This window comes from Mustelus asterias, chromosome 15, assembly GCF_964213995.1.
Source record: "Mustelus asterias chromosome 15, sMusAst1.hap1.1, whole genome shotgun sequence".
NCBI classification, from domain to species: Eukaryota; Metazoa; Chordata; class Chondrichthyes; order Carcharhiniformes; family Triakidae; genus Mustelus; species Mustelus asterias.
This window is the reverse complement of record NC_135815.1, coordinates 25,412,023-25,430,331: the sequence shown is the minus strand read 5'-3', so window position 1 is coordinate 25,430,331 and position 18,309 is coordinate 25,412,023. Positions and strand designations below refer to the sequence as shown.

At 38.5% G+C, this 18,309-nt stretch overlaps 1 protein-coding gene across 1 annotated transcript in view; it reads left to right on the top strand.

Annotated features, from left to right (window-relative positions):
- Nucleotides 1-18,309, top strand: part of lrpprc (leucine-rich pentatricopeptide repeat containing) — a 132,017-nt gene that overhangs the window by 111,639 nt on the left and 2,069 nt on the right. Inside the window, exons 30-37 of the mRNA XM_078229667.1 lie at nucleotides 653-779; nucleotides 4,701-4,789; nucleotides 6,613-6,817; nucleotides 8,621-8,760; nucleotides 10,428-10,543; nucleotides 16,470-16,544; nucleotides 17,452-17,536; nucleotides 17,657-17,799. Of these exons, the coding sequence (XP_078085793.1) occupies nucleotides 653-779; nucleotides 4,701-4,789; nucleotides 6,613-6,817; nucleotides 8,621-8,760; nucleotides 10,428-10,543; nucleotides 16,470-16,544; nucleotides 17,452-17,536; nucleotides 17,657-17,799 (980 nt within the window). The remainder of the gene's footprint in view (nucleotides 1-652; nucleotides 780-4,700; nucleotides 4,790-6,612; nucleotides 6,818-8,620; nucleotides 8,761-10,427; nucleotides 10,544-16,469; nucleotides 16,545-17,451; nucleotides 17,537-17,656; nucleotides 17,800-18,309) is intronic.

Here is an 18,309-nt window from a genome sequence, read left to right as displayed (position 1 = left end):
TCTCATTCTTAGGTCAATCAAACCTGTCATATAGTCACACCCAAGCTCCTATGTTTTCCAATATTGGAGTTATTTGCACCAGAATGGCAGTTGGTGGGGTGACACTAAAATGGAACTGTCTTTTGCAGCTAGTTTCCATGATAGACAATTTGCAAAGCCTGGAATTAAAATTCTGAATAGTATACACAGCACGCCAATCTCCACATCAGGTCTGGTGCAGAGAATGGAAGATTATATTAAAATTCAAAGTCATGGGAACAATAAGAACAATATGTTCTTATTTTTATCAATGTCCATGCGTGTACTTTCAAGCAGGAATTACTTGGACTGTTTTTTGGGATGCTTTGGGTCAAAAGTCCCAGGAACAAAAAGGTAATGTTCAAACCCACACTGGTGTTTGCTGTCTATTTTTGAAATCATTTACAATACCGTACATAAAGTACTTTGCTGACCTCCCCTGTGATAGTCATAAAATGAATTTAATCTTTAATACTGAAAGATACAAATGACTGAAGATGCCCAGATGGTTTTCTTTAAACTGTTGAAAACTAGATTTTCTTTGACATTTGATTTTTAAGGACGAACAAATATTTGCAGAACGTTTTTTTCATTATAATCCTATTTTAATAGAAACTCTTTTCATTCTTGTTAGAAGCCCAAAACGTATTCCTAGAAGCTGAAAAGAAGGGTCTCTTATTCAGTTCAGCTGCTTATTCAAGCTTCATGAACACTCTTCTGGGTACTGGGTTACTGGAGGAAGCCATGGATGTCAAAACCAAGTAAGTTTTTTTTTGTTTATCGATTTGAGGGAAAAGGTGGAGTGAAAAAAATGTTTGAGTACTAATCTCCAACAGTCACCCTAACAGTAGTTCAGCGTTTTAATTGTAGGAAAAGATTTGAAGATAGTGAAATGTAAATCCTTTATTGTCAGCATTACACTCTCTCATGTACAAATTGTTGATTTAAGACTGACAGATGGAAAAGGCGAAATCACGACAGAGCAATGGGTGCTTAGGCAGGGATTAAGGGGATTGGCTCTTGAGAGTAAGAAAATCCAGAGACTGATGCTGTATTATTTGAACCCTGGAGGCTGAAAGTGACTGAGAGGGATAGTTTTAACCCTGTGCTGCGTGAAGGATTTTCTTGGGATTGATCGCAGTAACTCTTATGTGACCCTGATTCTCTTCAGATCTTCAGAATTCTTGAGGTCAAGTAATCTCCCTGCAGTGGAGGAGGGTTGTTCAGTTTGGTGCAGGGAGGTAATTGTTCAAGTTTAGCTCAAATGACCCTCTGATAAATTGTGTAATCCCCATCCACTGAAAGATTGTACAACGTGGATAATGTCTTGTGTAGACTGACACGTTCTGGTTTTTAAAGATGATATCCTTTCATGAAAAGTTTTTAATTTCTCCAAGGTTAAAAACCTCTCCCTCAAAGGGTTTGAATGATAGTGCACGGGATGTCATTTAACACAGGAAAGCTTTGACCCTGGAAGAGTTTTTTTTGTTGAAGATCTCATTCCCCAGAGGAAAAGGAACTGCATACAGATAATCAGACAAAAGAATAAATCGAAGATCTATGAGAGAGAGGTAGGATGTAAGCAGAATGTGGATATCTGTGAGGAAATGTATTCTACAAGAGGAAGAAAACAAGGAAAGGGTGTCCATACTTACTTGAAAGCCATGAAGGCTGTGCATGACCAGAAATTTCTGGGTGTTTAAATACATCATTCCCTTTAAAATGCAAGGCGTGGTAGATAAAACCATAAAATGGACAATAGATGGGGGTATGGGCATTGAGTCAGAGAAAAGGGATAATTAATGTATTCAAAACCTGGGTTAGGCCATAATTGCACTACTATGTTCAGTTTTTGGCACATCCCTGTAGAAAAGATGAGATGATGCTGGGGGTGGGGAATGGTTTAACAAGAGACTTGAAAGAAGCTTTGAAAATTCCAAAATGTTTTGATGGTGACTTATGGAAAGACTGTTTCCTCTGGGTAATGCAATGATGAGAGACCATCAATTTTATCACTGAAAGTGAGGAGGGAGCCAAGGAGAAATTTCTTTACACACAGGGTTCTTTGAGTATGGAATGTTTTACCACAGGGAGTGGCATAGCCAGAAACCATTGAATCTTGCAAGGTGAAACTGGGTGGATGTTTGAAGGAGGTAAAAATACAAAGTTATGGGTAGAGTGCTAGGCAGTATGGTTCATTTTGGATTGCAGAGATGAACCAGACATGAAACTAGAAGTCTATTGCCCAGAATTTCTCGCTGTAGCAGAAAGAACATTATTACAGTATTGGATCATTCCATTAAGCTATTATCTTTGTGATTGACAGTTGGATATGTTAGCCTGCAGCACTATTGATATTCTTGTTACACTAACTGAGATAAAAGGGGAGTCAGTTCGCTCAGTCAGTTGGTTTGTGATCCAGAGCGATGCCAACAGTGCCGTTTCAATTCCCGCACTGGCTGAGGTTGTTCACGAACGCCCACCTTCTCAATCTTGCCTGTGGTGTGGTGATCCTCGGGTTAAATCAGCACCAGTCAGCTCTCCCCTTTGAGGGACAGTCTATGGTGACTTTATTACAAACTGAGAAATAAATCAACCAAATGTGGAGTACTCCACCAGGAAACCTGAGGGAGGATGGAGGAAATTGAAATAAATTGGACGACTGAAGAAATGCATGAATAAGTGGGATCTGAACATGGAGTTGCTATGTAATCCCTAGTCTTCAAAGTAACAGAGGCAAATTCTGGAGGATTAATGTTTGTGGCATCATAGAAAATCGGAAGGAGCAATCAGGGATATAGGGCAAATGGAAGAGCTGAGCAAAACTACCAAGAGTGGGATTAGCTGATTTGGAAAAACGTGGATAGGCTGTCCAAAGGTTCTTGGGTAACTATCTCAGATTCGGAGACATTTGCGAAGGATACTGGGGAGCAAGGGCATTTCCCATTGGAAGCTGAAACCTCCTGGGCATTTCCCACAGAGGTCAACGCATCAATACTTCACAAGGTCCTGATGCACATCTTGGGGTCAGACGTATGAAGGCAAATTGCTTGAATTTAAATAATAATTAATCACCTCAAATAATGTAATTTACTAAGGGGACAGCTGGTGCATCTTTGGGTCCAGAAGCATTTGACTCTAAAGCTGTTGTAGGCGCAGATCTTTTTGATTTTATGATAATTTTTCATGGTCACTGCCCAACAGGGGCATTCCTGTAATGTTGATTCTGGAGCAAAAGCTCAAATAATCCAAATGCATCATCTGAACTCTGAGATTGGATAACTGCTTCAAGATTCCTTGAGATGTTTTATAATTCATTATGTACAATAAATTTGAATTGGGGAAGCTATAGTTATGTGCTATATTTCATTAGTGTACTTCTGACGCAGTTTGATTATGTGCAATGTAAAAGATGTGATTACTATCATACATGATATGAAAAGTATCGGAATGGCATGACTGAAACTGTTCTCCCAGGTTACTTTTAAATGGCACCTTGTGGAACTTAGCTGAATTAGTGAATATATAATTGTGAGGGTAATTGTCAACTATTTAATAATAGTATGTACATTTTTGTAGCTTCTTTTCATGTAATGTCTACAAAATGCTTACGATAATAAATAGATTTAAAATGCACTGATGCAGAAATAATGTTTCACAGACAAGCAGAAAAATAACTGCGCAGTTTATCTGCTTTTGATATTGTTTCAAGGAAAAATGTTGGCCAGAACAGGACAGTTGGCCTCTAGGAATCCACAGTACCCATCTAATTTACCTGGGCGGGCAGATTTGACCATGGCTTCGTGTCTCAACTGAAAAATGACACATTTTGTCTGCTGAACACCGTGCATTAAGTTTTGTCCTAAACCCACAACCGTGTGAAGGGAGAGTACTGCCAACTGAGCCAAGCTGACAATGCTGTGTAACAGATTGACTGAGATTTGTTGAATTTCAGCTGTGAATTGTACAGTTTGATTGCACAGTGGGGTAAAAGATTTTAAATGCTTTGCAGGCAGAGTGCATCATATTTTGTGGTCGTATTGCTTAATTTCCAGCCAGAAAACCAGTACAAAAAAACCCAACCGATTTTTGCATGTCAGATGCCACTTAATGGCTGCATGTGGCGTTATGTGGATTGATTTTTAAGAAGTACTGGTGGTTCTGTCACAAGATCTATGCTTCAAAATGAACTGCATATCCTGCCAATGACGATGTGTCCTGGTTGTTTAGATGCACAAAAACAACTGTCGTTACTCACTGTCAGTGGTGGGTATTGAATGTGACTCTGACTTCACAGCAAGACATGATTCTCTACCAGCAACCCCCACCAAAATCACCTACAGGCTGAGAGTCTGATCTGCGACTTTTTCGATGTCTAATATCTTTATGTTTAAGAGATAATGTTCTGGAAGCTAGACCACTTGCTTAAACATTGCTCTCTCTCTCTGCTGCCTAGGGTACTACTTATGGCAGCTGTCAGAACCAAAAAAAGAAAGAAAGGGAAAGAAAAAACACTATTTCAGTATTTGACGTTCTAACATAAAAGCTGTCTACAGGTCGACATTTGTGGCAAAATTTTTAACATTGGAATGGTAGTTTTTATAATTTCACCTCGGTCTCAACCATTTATTATCATATCAGAAGCATGTCAGTAATTCCTTTCTAAATGTCTGCTTCTTTAGAGTTGAGACCCGCATCAAGGGCTTTACACTGAACGACGCTGCCAACAGCCTACTCATCATAACGCAAGTTAGGCGGGATAATCTGAAAGGTATGTCACACATTATGACCTTTACATCATGTTAATGCCTCTGCAGATTTTCATGTAACGCCTTTCGTAAGCTGTGATAAAGGAGTCCATTTAGCAAATTACCTGCTTATCAAGAGTCTTTTGTAGTAGCTGAGAGACATAAATTACTATATATGCATCTATAATACAACTGAAGCTGAATATGAATGTACTTGTCATTTGGCCACTTAGTCCAGTTTCCATTCCATTTAACAGAGGATGGTTTTGTCTTAGCTAAAACAGTGGGCTGTAGACTTATGGGGGTGGGTTGGGGAAGGGGGGTGGTTGAGGGGGGTGAAAGTACAAGCTTTCAAGAATTTTAGAAATGGATGAATGAGCAAATTCACCTTTAAATAGTTACAAAAGAATAGAAAATCCTGCAGCAAAGCAATCTCAACTAATGAAATTTTGTTGAAAATTAAGATTGGATAAGAACTTTTCCTCGGGGGTAGGTAAGGAAGATTCAAACATTTATTATTTTCATTGAGATATTGGCTAATAAAGTTATTTTCGCCTGGTAAATTAAATGTACAGACTGAGAAATGCTGCTGGAAAAGGCTGATGTTAACAATTGCAATTGTGTATTGTTAACAAAATGAAATGTACAAAAATGGGAAACTTTGCTTTTGTATCCAGTAGTTTATTTTCTTTAAACTTGCGTTTAAGTTGTACTTTCTTAAGCAACTAAAAGATAAGGCTTTATAGACGACATCTCAAGCCACTTTTAATTTGCCTCTGCCTCTGATATCATAATCTATTTTAATATCTTCATCTTTTTCCTGCTGATTTTTCTGAAAAGTATGTTAAGTTTTTATGCTTTAATTTTATAATTATAGCAGATGGCAAGTGTGAAGTCTAATTGCCCTTAAAGACGTTTAACCATAATTGAATTGCAGCAAGGTGTATATTTGCAAAATGTCCTGTCAGGTAGCATTTGAACAGTTGCAGCACATATGCTTTGTTTAAAGTGAGAAAAATGAAATCATTTTCATTTTAATAATGAAGTGCATTTCAGACAAAGTATGTAAGAATGAGCTTTATCAGAGATTTATTTTCATGCTGCAGCACTTGCTATTAAATCTTTTAGCCTCACAAAATCAAACGTTCTTTTTATGCACCTCTATAAGTAAGATCTTCAGCTTTTAAAAGTGAGATACACGTGCTCTTGTTTTGGTCGGTTTGTTAAAAAAAATAACTTGTGCTTGGGGAAAATATCTGAAATAATTTAGTTGCATATAATTTTTAAACCCAGTGGAAATTAATTTGTTTCATGTAATTGATAATTTTGTAAGTAACATAGGAAGCAAACTCGGAAATGTTGCTTCTGTGACAGTGTGCCACTGGTGAATTCAATGACCCAAACTTTTAAGTATGGCAATAAAGTTGACTAGATTTGAATCTATAACATTTTAAAGTCACCCATATACGACATCAATTCTCCACCACCAATAGAATGCAAAGTTTCAATCAAAGAAAATGGGTCTCCAAAGGGCTGGAGAAAAATGTAAAGCTTATTTTTAAAATCTACATGTAAATCTGATTAGCTGAAGGAACCATTTGCATAGCAAGTGTTAACTAAAATCACAAGATTAAATTAATTTCAGTATCAAATAATTCTGTTGCAGTTCATCGCCACGTTCCAAACACAAGCATTTTCTGTGCAACTATTGACCAGTGTTTGCAACTATTGGAGGGGAAAATGCAGTTGCAGTGATTGGTGAAATTCTTTTGGAAGAAATAATGATTGACACCTCATTAACTTTATGAATCCTTTTCACTCTTTTTGTTTAAATATTTCCTTTTAGCTGCTGTATCCACTCTGAAAGAGATGTTGCACATTAACCAAGTGCCCAGCCAGTTTGCTGTTGCACGGTTAGTGCAAGCTCTGGCCTCCAAAGGTGACGTGGAGAAAATTCAGTTTGTGGAACAATTGATGGAAAACCTGGCACGGCCTATCAACTTGTCCAGGATGCTATTTATCAATAACTTAGTCCTGGCTCACATCAATAAGTAAGTAAATCTTTTCTTCAGATATTACAGCGTGCTGAACTACTGTGAATCCAAGTAAGATTTAAATTCTAATAATTTCAGAAGCTTAAAGAATCTTAAGTTTCAAGCATTGTCTAAAATATCATTTCTTGGTTGCAAGATTATTCTATTCATTTGAGGTATTTGCAACTTTTCTCAAAGACTACACAGTTGCAGTTGCCTTAATTGCTTATTTAATTGCTTAAATCGACATTGCTTAATTTTTAACAGTCAAAGATGTATGTGCTGTTTGCACACGTCTATTAATTTTCTGACCTGCATATTGAAGTGGATTTTTTTTTGCATTAACTAGCCCCCACTGTTCTATTTTGTAATTCTTTCCTGCAATCTTTCTTGCTTGCTTCCCCACAAATAATATTTTCCCTAAAAAAGAAAAGTGCAAACTATCTTCCTCTGTTCATTCAGAACAGTACTGATGTTCAATAAGACTCTCGTTCAGTAAGCATTTGTTTCATAACCTGGAACGTGAGGGATTAAAAATGTGGTGGAGTGAGGAATGGTTATAATCGTTTAAGTTGATTAATGGTTGTGCACTTCCATTTTAATTTCCGAAATCAAATATTTATGAAAACTGCTTGATGTTACAACAAATTAAAAGTAATTTTTCCCAAGATTTGTATTTAAGTGATCGCAAACAGTGCCAAAATAATTTGTAGCTTCTTGTTTTGTCATTCCTATTGCGGCTTCAACTTGGTTAAAAAATGAATGCGACTTGTATCTCAGGAGTGGGCTGGCCGACCTGTTAATCTCCGTCAGTGTTATGAGTTGAATATAAATTGTATCTCATGGCTGCTGACCACGCACTTCATACTACATATTAGCTTAATAATTAAAATAACCATTTGGGGCAGATTTATACATTTTTTAAACGCAAACTGCGTTTATGTAGAGGTTACAGACATTATTATAAATGGTTTACATTTTTCCGCATTTGTTCTCTGATGATAAATACCATTTTTCTGAGGAAAAAATTAATGGTCACGACCGTTTGTGGGATAATGCTTTATTGAAATATGGTAGTTTGGTTTTCTTGATGGCAAGGAGCTTATTTGGTATTTCTCTGATTCTGGACTGCAATCAAAGAAAGGTTTCCATATCACTGCCTGCCTCTTTCTGCCAAATCCAGATATCTAGCCCATGTCTTTATTTTTCTCTTTTTGCCAAGTACTTTATTTCGAGTACTGTAACTTTCAGTCTTGGGCTTTCGTTAAGATGAAATCATTTTTGTACAACTGACATCTTTTCTTGAAAAATGTTAACTCTTGCATGTGGCTTGCAAAATGAGTGAAACTTGCAGGAGGACATGTGTTAATAAATATTTAATTGAGTGATCAAGATTGTTATGTCTTTTCAGTGTGAATTATTTAGAGATGATGCCTTAGTGCAATATTTGCATGTTTAAGAATTCAGTGCACCTTGTAAACTGAGTGTTCAGATAACCACACAACAGTCCCATGTCAATTAACATAACTTTCTCTCCCCTTGAAAGTGCATCATGGTGACTTAGACTTTTCAAGGTCATAGTTCGTTATAGCACTACATCTGATTGCTGTTGATTGTGACTATTCGGCTGTGAAATATTTTACCGTTTCATAATTTCTGCTTCACTGCAGTAATGACTGTACAAAAAAGCTTTCAATAATTTCCTCGTTTTATATTACTTATGAGAGAGAAATATTCATGCTTTTTGTGTCAAGCAGGTGCTTTTAAGATTGTAACTTAAAAGATGCAATACAACTTTTTTTTTGTTCTGTTTTGCCTTAGTAATAATATTGATGTAGCAGTGGAATATGTCGAGCCCTTCTACATTCCAGGAGAAAATAGTTCTCAGCAGCAAGCAACTAGTATGGCCTATGTCTTCCGAAAGGTATTAGAGGAAAATCGTGAAGGAGCAATAGATAAATGTAAGTTTATCTGACTATGCATCATGCATGCTGTGTGCCAACTGCGGGACATTTCATATACTTGAAATGTGGAAATGTAGAGAGAAAGCGACAGCAGAAAAGACAGGAGACTTATCGAGATTTAAGTTTAAAATCTTTGATGTTTTGAACTTGCTATTTACTCATGTTTCTACTCATGAGCCTTGAAACGATCATTTCAGCTCAATTTATCAAAGATCCATCTGCACAGTCAGGTAACATCAGTTGCAATCATCTGCCTCTTTTGAGACAGATGAGACAAAATCTGCAGTTAATTATGCATTAGCTAAGAACTAATGCCAGCAGTTTTTGGTAAGTTAACATGTAACAGTGGGTTGATTTGTACCACCATAACCATACAGCTAGGAGGCAGGCTTTTTTAAAAATCAGTTTACCACAATTTCAGTGACTTATTGATCTTTCATAGTATCTATCATTTTTTTTCTGTTTAAAGTATTTCTGTATAAATTGAATGCCTTTCCTTGATCAGTGACCCCATAACTTCACTTTCAAGAGAAGCAAAATGTAAACATCGTGGCTAATGCAGTTCAAACTTGGATGGTTAGTTACAAAGTTTTGGAAAATTAACACACAAAATTAGCTCCAAAAAATAGCCTCCCCTATAGTCACTGTGAAAGCAGTTAGTCAGTGGGATGTTTCTTTGCCCTTTATCAGTCAAATTTCTCCCTCCAACCCAGAAGCATTGACTCTTTGGGGTATAGTTCCACAGTTACTGATTACCCTCTGATGCCTTTCTGGGTTTGGTTCCAAGGCTACTGTCAATCACCAATGCCTTACTAGGGATATCATTCACCCTACAAAGTTCTGCGGGAATGTGGTTTGTGAGTATGTTAACGGCCCAGTGCCTTAACAGAGTTCACCCTTTTTAGTAGTGACCCTTTTACAGTGAGTGTTGGCAATATTTTTAATTGAGAAGGATATGAAAGCCAATCCCTATCTTGTCTTGATGTCCACATACATACATGCTTCCAGCATGGTTTATGGTTTGTAATGAGCAGTCATATCCCTGGCTAAACATTTCTCCATAAGATCAATCATGAAACTGTGATCGTATTGAGTGGCGGAGCAGGCTTGATGGGTCAAGTGGTCTACTCCTGCTCCTAGTTCATTTGTGTTCTCTACCTGAAGAGTGCTGAGTCTAATTGCTCTTTCCTGTTTGGCATCCATATATAGCACAGGCAGAAATTAAATCTGCCACCTCCCTTATCTGAGCTTACTGTTTTAACAAGCTATGGCAATAAGGAAGAGCTGTGGTTTTCCTGTAATGATCTAGGAAGAAACCAGTATGCACTTTGAAATACAAGGCTTCAGTTTCCTCCTCATTTCCTTTTGCTTACTCCCGCCCTAATGTTGCTTCAGGTGGCCAAGTGAACCTCCTTGGATGGGAGGCCGATTCAGCAAACAGCAGGTTCGCCTGAACAAAACAGAACTTAGTTTCTTTTTTCCACTTCTTTCCTTTTACTTTCACATTAACGTTTGGGTGATTGAAACATTCATTTCAAATTCTCTGACTTTTTAAAAATTAACAATGCCTGTCGAATGCGAATAGAGCCAATTATAAGTTTCCTGTGCTACATTTAAAAGAAAGATGGTAAGTCTCTCGCATTTTGTTGTCTTGTATATTGCAGTGAGTGCCATGGCTGAACGTTTAGCTAAACATTTTGAAGTGTATAAGCCTGTGACGGATCTCTTCCTACAATATGTGGATCTAGACAAAACAGAAGATGCCAAATCCCTTTTGCAGGTATGTACTCATAACTTGGCATTGCCCCATTTTTTAATAAACAAAAACGATTTAGTGGTCACTTTGTCTTCCACTTTTTCTGTTTTGAAATCAATACTTAAATACAAATATTTAAGCATGTAAATAAATACTGTGCTAAACCCTGTGAAGAACAATCGGGAGGTGTTTAATAACTTGGGGATTTTGGTTTCAAGAGTGTATTCAACTCTACCCGCAGTGTTTGAGCACAATTCCTTATTAGTTTCCTCATTATGTCCTCAACACTTCGTGCTGAAAGAAGCAAATTAAGTCACCAAAAAAAACAAGAGATTTTTTTTTAAGCCTGTTAAGTAATTATTTTCAATTGTTTGGCTTGTTTCGTGGGGTTGTATAACTTTATTTATGAGTCTGTCTTTATAAAATCAAATACTGAGTGCAGCTGTCATCACTGAGGTGCGCTGCATTTGAGTGAATGCTTAGAATTGGGCAGGTGGACAATTGTGTATTCTGCTATGATATGCAGCATGACCATTTAAAAATATTACGGTAAAACAAAACCCTTCCTGTGCTTGTAGTAGAAGGTGGATATCTGTATTCCGTAATAAGCAACCAGGATAGTTAAAGATTACTCCTATAATTAAATTGGAGATCTTCTGTTTCTGAATGTGATCTCTGGTACAAATGTTTAGATTTCTTCTCTTATTGATTCTTAGACTATTCTTCTAATTTCAGTGCATCTTGCCTCCCCGTTTGAAATAAAGTACTTACCGCACTGTTATCAGTTTCTTTACTGTAAACGTAGTGTAAAATTACTGGTGCTTACAATCAAATTAAAATTCTAAACACCCTCTCCTTGGAAATGAAGCTTATGTACACAACAATACGCACTTTGCTGACAAAACTAGAAGCACAATCTACTCTCCAATGTTTGGTACCAGTAAAGTAAAACTGGCTCCTGTAGTTAAGCTGGAAATGCGCAGATTCTTCAAGTGAACCCTGCTGCCATGGTTTCATTTTTAAAATATTTATTCATGGAATGTTGGTTATAACAACTTTTCTCTTCTTGATGCTTAAAAGTCCGCATATTTTCAGTGCATCCTTCGCCTGTGCTTAGAACATGAAATTGGTGCTGTAAGTTGTAAAGATTTGTTGCTGCATCATACGGTTTTTTTTATCAGTCATGTTCTGTCTGCAATTTTCCAACAACACTCAAATGCATAAATTCATAAGTTGCTGTTGCTAGATGTTCTGCATTTGCAGTAAGTGACAGGGTGGTAATCTTCAGGGAATGAGACAACAGCATTCAGGCTTTTTGATGGTTTAAGATGTAAAACAGAGCAAATGTTGAGCAGTCTGTGGGGAATAAAAGCTGCCATTGACAGTGTACACACATGCACTGACAAAGAGTCTATTCCCAGCAGGTGGCAGCCAAACAATCAGTGATCTTGTAGATTGCTGGGTTCATGGGTACTCACGCTGTCAGCCTCTGCACATTTTTTTCTTCTGACAGTAAACAACACAGCTTTTGCTTGTAATGTAATATGATTAATAAATGCAACGAGTTAAAGCAGGCCAAGCCAAACATTGAGTTGGAACAGCCCACAATTAATATCTATTGTCAAACATTGTTGCACATTTAGACTGAGTATTTCTTATCTCAGCTGTAAACACAGCAGCAGTGATGTATTCAGTGCCAACAGCGTAACTTATAAATCTTAAGTAACACCTTTTGTTTTGGAGGTGGGGGAGTTCTGTCCTACATAGAACATATCAATCTTCACCAGGAACAAGCATTCAGGCACAACAAGCCTTTCCCTTTTTAAGAGATCAACCCATTAACCTATCCGAGTGAATACTACTTTGAAATTTTAGTTTTACAAGATCACAGAAGTGCCAAATTGCCTGGATCCATGACAGTTCTCCTACCGCCACAACAGGTCCACAGCAGATGCCATCTCCTTACCCGACACTCAACCCTGGAACACGTAGACAACAAAGACACCAATGTCATGCTCCTGGTTATCGACCTTCAACAGCTCAGCCTTCAACACCATTATTCCGATAAAACTCCGCTCCAAACTCCGTGGCCTGGGACTCGGCAGCTCCCTCTGTGACTGAATCCTAGACTTCCTAACCCACAGACTGCAATCAGTAAGGATGGGCAACAACACCTTCTCCACGATCATCCTCAACATCGGTGCCCCATAAGGCTGTGTCCTCACCCTTTACTATACTCTTTACATATCTATGACTGTGTGGCCAAGTTCACCTCCCCTGGATTTTCATGTTTGCTGACGACACCACCGTGGTGGGTTGGATCTCAAACAACGATGAGGCGGAGTACAGGAAAGAGATAGAGAATCTGGTGAACTGGTGCAAAGACAATGAACTCGCCCTCAATGTCAACAAAACGAAGGAGCTAGTCATCTATTTCAGGAAGCGAAGTGGAGGGCATGCCCCTGTCTGCATCAATGGAGACAAAGTAGAAATGGTCGAGAGCTTAAAGTTTCTAGGTGTCCAGATCAACAACAACCTGTCCTGGTCTTTCCATGCTGACGCTATAGTCAAGAAAGCCCACCAACGCCTCTAATTTCTCAGGAGGTTAAGGAAATTTGGCATGTCTGGGGAAAAATATACAAAAGCCTGAGGATATGTACCAACTGACTCAAGAACAGCTTCTTCCCTGCTGCCATCAGACATTCAAATAGACCTACCTCATATTAAGTTGATCTTTCTCTACACACTAGCTATGACAGTAACACTACCTTCTGTACTCTGTCCTTTCCTTCTCTATGAACGGTATGCTTTGTATAGCGCACAAGAAACAATACTTTTCATTGTATGCTAATACAGGTGACAAATTAAATCAAATCAGAATTTGTGTGATCCTTTTTGTTGTCCGCGATCAAACAATTGTATGTAAATGCACGGTGGCACAGTGGTTAGCACTGCTGCCTCACAGCACCTAGCACTGCTGCCTCACCCAGGTTTGATTCCCGGCTTGGTGTCACTCTGTGCGGAGTTTGCACATTCTCCCCGTGTCTGCATGGGTTTCCTCTGGGTGCTCCAGTTCCCTCCCACGGTCCAAAAAACGTGCTGCTTAGGTGCATTGGCCATACTAAATTCTCCCCCAGTGTACCCGAACAGGTGCCGGAGTGTGGCAACTAGGGGATTTTCACAGTAACTTCATTGCAGTGTTAATGTAAGCCTACTTATGACACTAACAAATAAACTTTAAGGTGCATATTTTCTTCAATTTAAATAGTATTGTTGCCAAGCTTTTAGAGAGTCTTAAAAAGTAACAATGGTTATTTATTACCCCTCACTTGCCATGAATATTTAAAATGCGTCATCCCACTCTCTCCACTCTCAAACTCTCACCCATGAATCGATTAGATGCAGCTCAAGATAAAACAATGCGATCAGAATTCATAATTGTTTGTCTTTCATAGCAGTTGTGTAGTTTCTTAGATAAGTTGATGCTTTAATTGAAATAAAGGTCTTGTAAAGCAGAGGGTTCTTAGCAAGCTGTGGTGCTTCTTGTCAAATTTCCCAAAAGTTTGATTCTCAGATGAACTTGGTGGAAGAGGTTGGCAGGAGTCTGTCTCCCACTTTGAAGGTTTTGCTATTTATTACCTGGGCTTCCTAAAAGGCTTACAGCTGGTTCGGTGGCTTTCTGATGGAACTTTTCATGCAGATAGACTTTGTGATTGATATGTCCATTTCCATTACTTTCTGTTTATTCGATTATCTGCCTTCATAATGGCATCAGCATAATTTGGAGTTATTGGATTGAGATAGATCCTGCTGGAGATTCTCAAAGAAAGGAAGGGAGGAAATTGCTTGGAGAGTGTAATATAGCGAATGTGGAAACCAGGTGTGGGTTAAGGATTGTTTTTCTTGACGCCATCACAGTGTAGTGTTGCTTGTGAAGTGCAGACAGTCATTCTAGTCAAAGGCTTCACTTCTTTGGGATTGCCATACTCAGACCCGAGTTATTTTCATTCATTCTGATGGTGCATCTGTGCAGACATTTGTATCTGTTCAGTTCTCTCTTGCATAAAACTGGTGTGAACTTTTTAATCAAGGGACAAAATCCCAACCAATGTCTTAGTCAAACACCATTCTTGGAGTATTGTAATGGACTAGGTGTGATGATACTGTGCCTTCAAGAAATATATTCATATCATGTTTCTTGTGAGGGGTATGTTTAAAATTCAGCTCTGGTTTACATGGTGCCAATTTGTCTGGGCACCAGGCAGCTCTCATGCTGGGAATGCAGGCTAATGATTGATTTTAGCTAGGGATGTTTGTTTTAATCTGAGTGAATGCATTTTTGTTTATTTGCTTTTTCCCTTGGCGTTTCAGAGTTGGGTTTTGATTAGGTTGATTGGCAGAATCATGTACTTAAGGGGAGGAACTAAGCTTACAGGGACAAGCAGGCAGTTACTGAAGGGTTCTGAAATAAGCAAGAGGTGTCTCTCTCTCGCTCTCTCTCTCTGGAGGCTACTGTTTGGGACCTGCTGGGAGAAATAGGTCTCTCTTTCTTTCTCTCTAGAGATGCTCTGGAGGCTTGAGGACTGGCAGCCCCAGTACAAGCATGTAAGCCTGTATGTTACTAACTGATTTTGAAGGGGAATGTAAATCTATAAGAGGAATATTGCTTGAATTGGAACTCATTGATAGGTTACAAGAATTGTATCATCATGTTTATGTATTTTAATTGTTAAAAGTTAAGCTAATTAATTTGTTGTATTTCAACTGTATTGTCAAATAAAGTTTGTTTTGATACAAGCTCCTCAGATGTGGGCATCACCGGCAAGACCAGCATTTATAGCCCATCTCTTATTGCCATTGAGAAGGTGAAAATCTGACACCTCCTTGAACAGCTGCAGTCTATAGGTACACCCACAATCCTGTTGGGGAGGGAGTTCCAAGATATTGACAGCAGCCGTGAAGGCATACCAATTATAATTTTAAGTCAGGAGGAGAATGACTTGGAGGATTCCTATGCATCTGTTGCCTTCCTCTTTCTAGGTGATCGAGATCGGCAATTTGGAAGATGATGTATAAGAAGCCTTGGCAAATTGCCAAAATAAGAAAAAGTCAGAGTAGTGAAAGACAGAAGTTAAAGATAATGGCCAGAACATCCTGTCTCCCCAGTGTCAGATTTGCGGGAGTATCTCAAAAGATGTTCTGGGGAATCCCCCTCAGAAGTTGCCAGGTAAGGGTTTACCCGGCACTTGTCCAGAAGGGCTAACTTTCCCTGGACAATTCCACTGCACTGGACACCATCTGACAGAAGCGATTTAAATCAATAACTTCAGATGGTTCTGCCACTCCGAGAAAGTTATGGCCCGTGTATTTTGACACAAAACTGTTTCTAAAAGAATTGCGTAAACTGCAATAACAGAATTTGTAATAAATACAGCCAGACTGGAGGGTGAAAATCTCCTATCTGTTAGTTACAGATGTCCTCTATATGGTCAGCTTAGACCGTCTGAAGTGGGTGGAGATGCACTGCATAACACTTCACAAATTAACGTTAGCGCTGCAGGCCACAGAGACAGCTAGTTATAGAATGCAATAGATATATTATTGTTGTTGGTTAGAATGGAGAATCACTACTCTGCATTTAATTTTGATGTTATCAAGCTAGATATTACACAGTGAAAAATGTATTTTATTCATCACAAACATTCTCACCTTAAGTCACAGAATATGTAACCAGTGCAAATTACATTTTTCAATATTCATCCACTTGACTTTTATTTATTCAAATGCTAAGTTTTTGGTCAACATAAATATCCCATGTTTGTTGAATCACATTTATGGGAACCACTGTAAAAGCAGTGAAATGTTCAAGTATTTCCCCCAAGAGCTGCCATCTCTTTCAACACATTACTCACTTAAATGCCACCAATATCTCTCATTTGATGTTTTTCAGAGGTGCCCGGCAATTGCAGAACAGAAAATAAGCTTGGTTTCGTTCATTACAAAGACGGCACAGAAACCTGGGCAGGTATGCACATTAAAGAACCTTTAAAACATTTGCAGTATTCTGTTTTAACTGTTCTGTAGGAACAAAATGAGTAGGGAGCAAAACGTTTGTTATTTTCAAAATGTTTTCACACTGAGCCATATGCTGTTTTCTAACCAAGGGATTAGAGAGGGACTTATCTCTTAAGGTGCTATCAGTGACAAGTGATACACTTTAACCGTCTATTGAAGGTTATGAACACAGGGATAGTGTAACTCATCTTTCTTTTTCTTTCTGAGCTACCCTCGTGCCGGTCCTTCACCCACCTAATTCACAATAAACAGTTCCAGCTAAGATTGTAAATTTGTCATTCAAGTAGAAAGAAGTGTGGGGGTAAGTCCCATCCCAACCTCCCACAACATCTCTTCGAAATAAATTGAAGTGTGATCCCTAAAGAATAGTCCCAGTTGATCTTCTAAATCTAGCAGTCTTCTGCAGAGTAACTGGCTGCCCGATAATAATTACCTGGACAAGGGTGTGACAATGTAAGAAATTTTGGCGCATAAAGAGCAGTTGGTTATAACGACCTTTTTGCACAAATTAATACAAGCTTCTCACCATTACCTGCAAAATCTTTCCCTCACCACTAGAATCATCTAATGTACCAATTTGTGCTATTTTCTGTTCAGGGCTTTCTGCAGCAGTATTTATTACGCAATTCTGTACACGTTGGTTTACAAAATATTTATTAGACTTCCAATAGATCCTTTGTTCAGCCTGCAGAATTGCAGGAAATAAGCCTTGACTTTCCTTTGGGTGATGATATTCATGTAGAAGAATTAGATTAAAGGTATTATCGACTGCAATTGTTAATTACCCAACAGCATTGACAAGATTTATCCAAAATATTGCCATCAGGTTAAACTTGTTTGTCCTTTATTCCCCTCAGGCTCACAAGATCATTGGGCTCCTTGACCTGATGAAAGATTTTCCAGAGAGAGAAACTGCATATTCATACCTAATGAAATGTTATGGTAAATTATTTAATGCTGTGCTTGTTGAATAAGGTTATATTTATCTTGAGCAATAAAAATTTACATGTACCTAACTGTTAAAGCCGTTTAAAATGCCTCCATTTTCCACTCTTTCTCCAGCATTAGACAATGATGTGGCTTCTGCAAAGGCTTTGTACGAAAAGGTTAAAGATGAAAATGTGACACTGGATGACCTGTTTCTGAAGCGTCTTGCTGTGCTGCTGAAAAATTCCGGGGAACCTCTCCCATTCACTGAGCCCCCTGTGAGTATTCCCATCCCACATTGTCCTCGGTTTCAGCCTCCGATCCATTACTGAAGTACACCCAGGATATTACTGCAAAATTCTCTATGGAACACCATAGCTGGAAACTGGTGACACGTTAGATATCCCTGAAGCCTTGAACGGGCATTCCTCAGTGCAGGATTCAATGCTGTTTTTCCAGCATTACAACAAGTAAGCGCAATTAAATACCATGTGGTAGCAGGTTGATGAGCAAAATTGGTGTGCCACAAAATGGCAGGATACAGCTTCCTGCTTGTGATTTCCCCACAATATTTTAATGTTTATCGCAAGAATGTACTTACCGGAAATTACATGACCACCGGTGGAAAGCAAAATCAGAAGATGGCCTGAAATGTTTGAGAGAATGAGAGTAGTGGATTAAGAGAAATAGAGTGGGGCAATAGTGGAAGTGAGGGTCTCAGCTGCTGGCTGCAGAGCTAATGAGTGACCTGCATTGCCTCCTTTGGGGAAATCCGCTGAACCATGAGT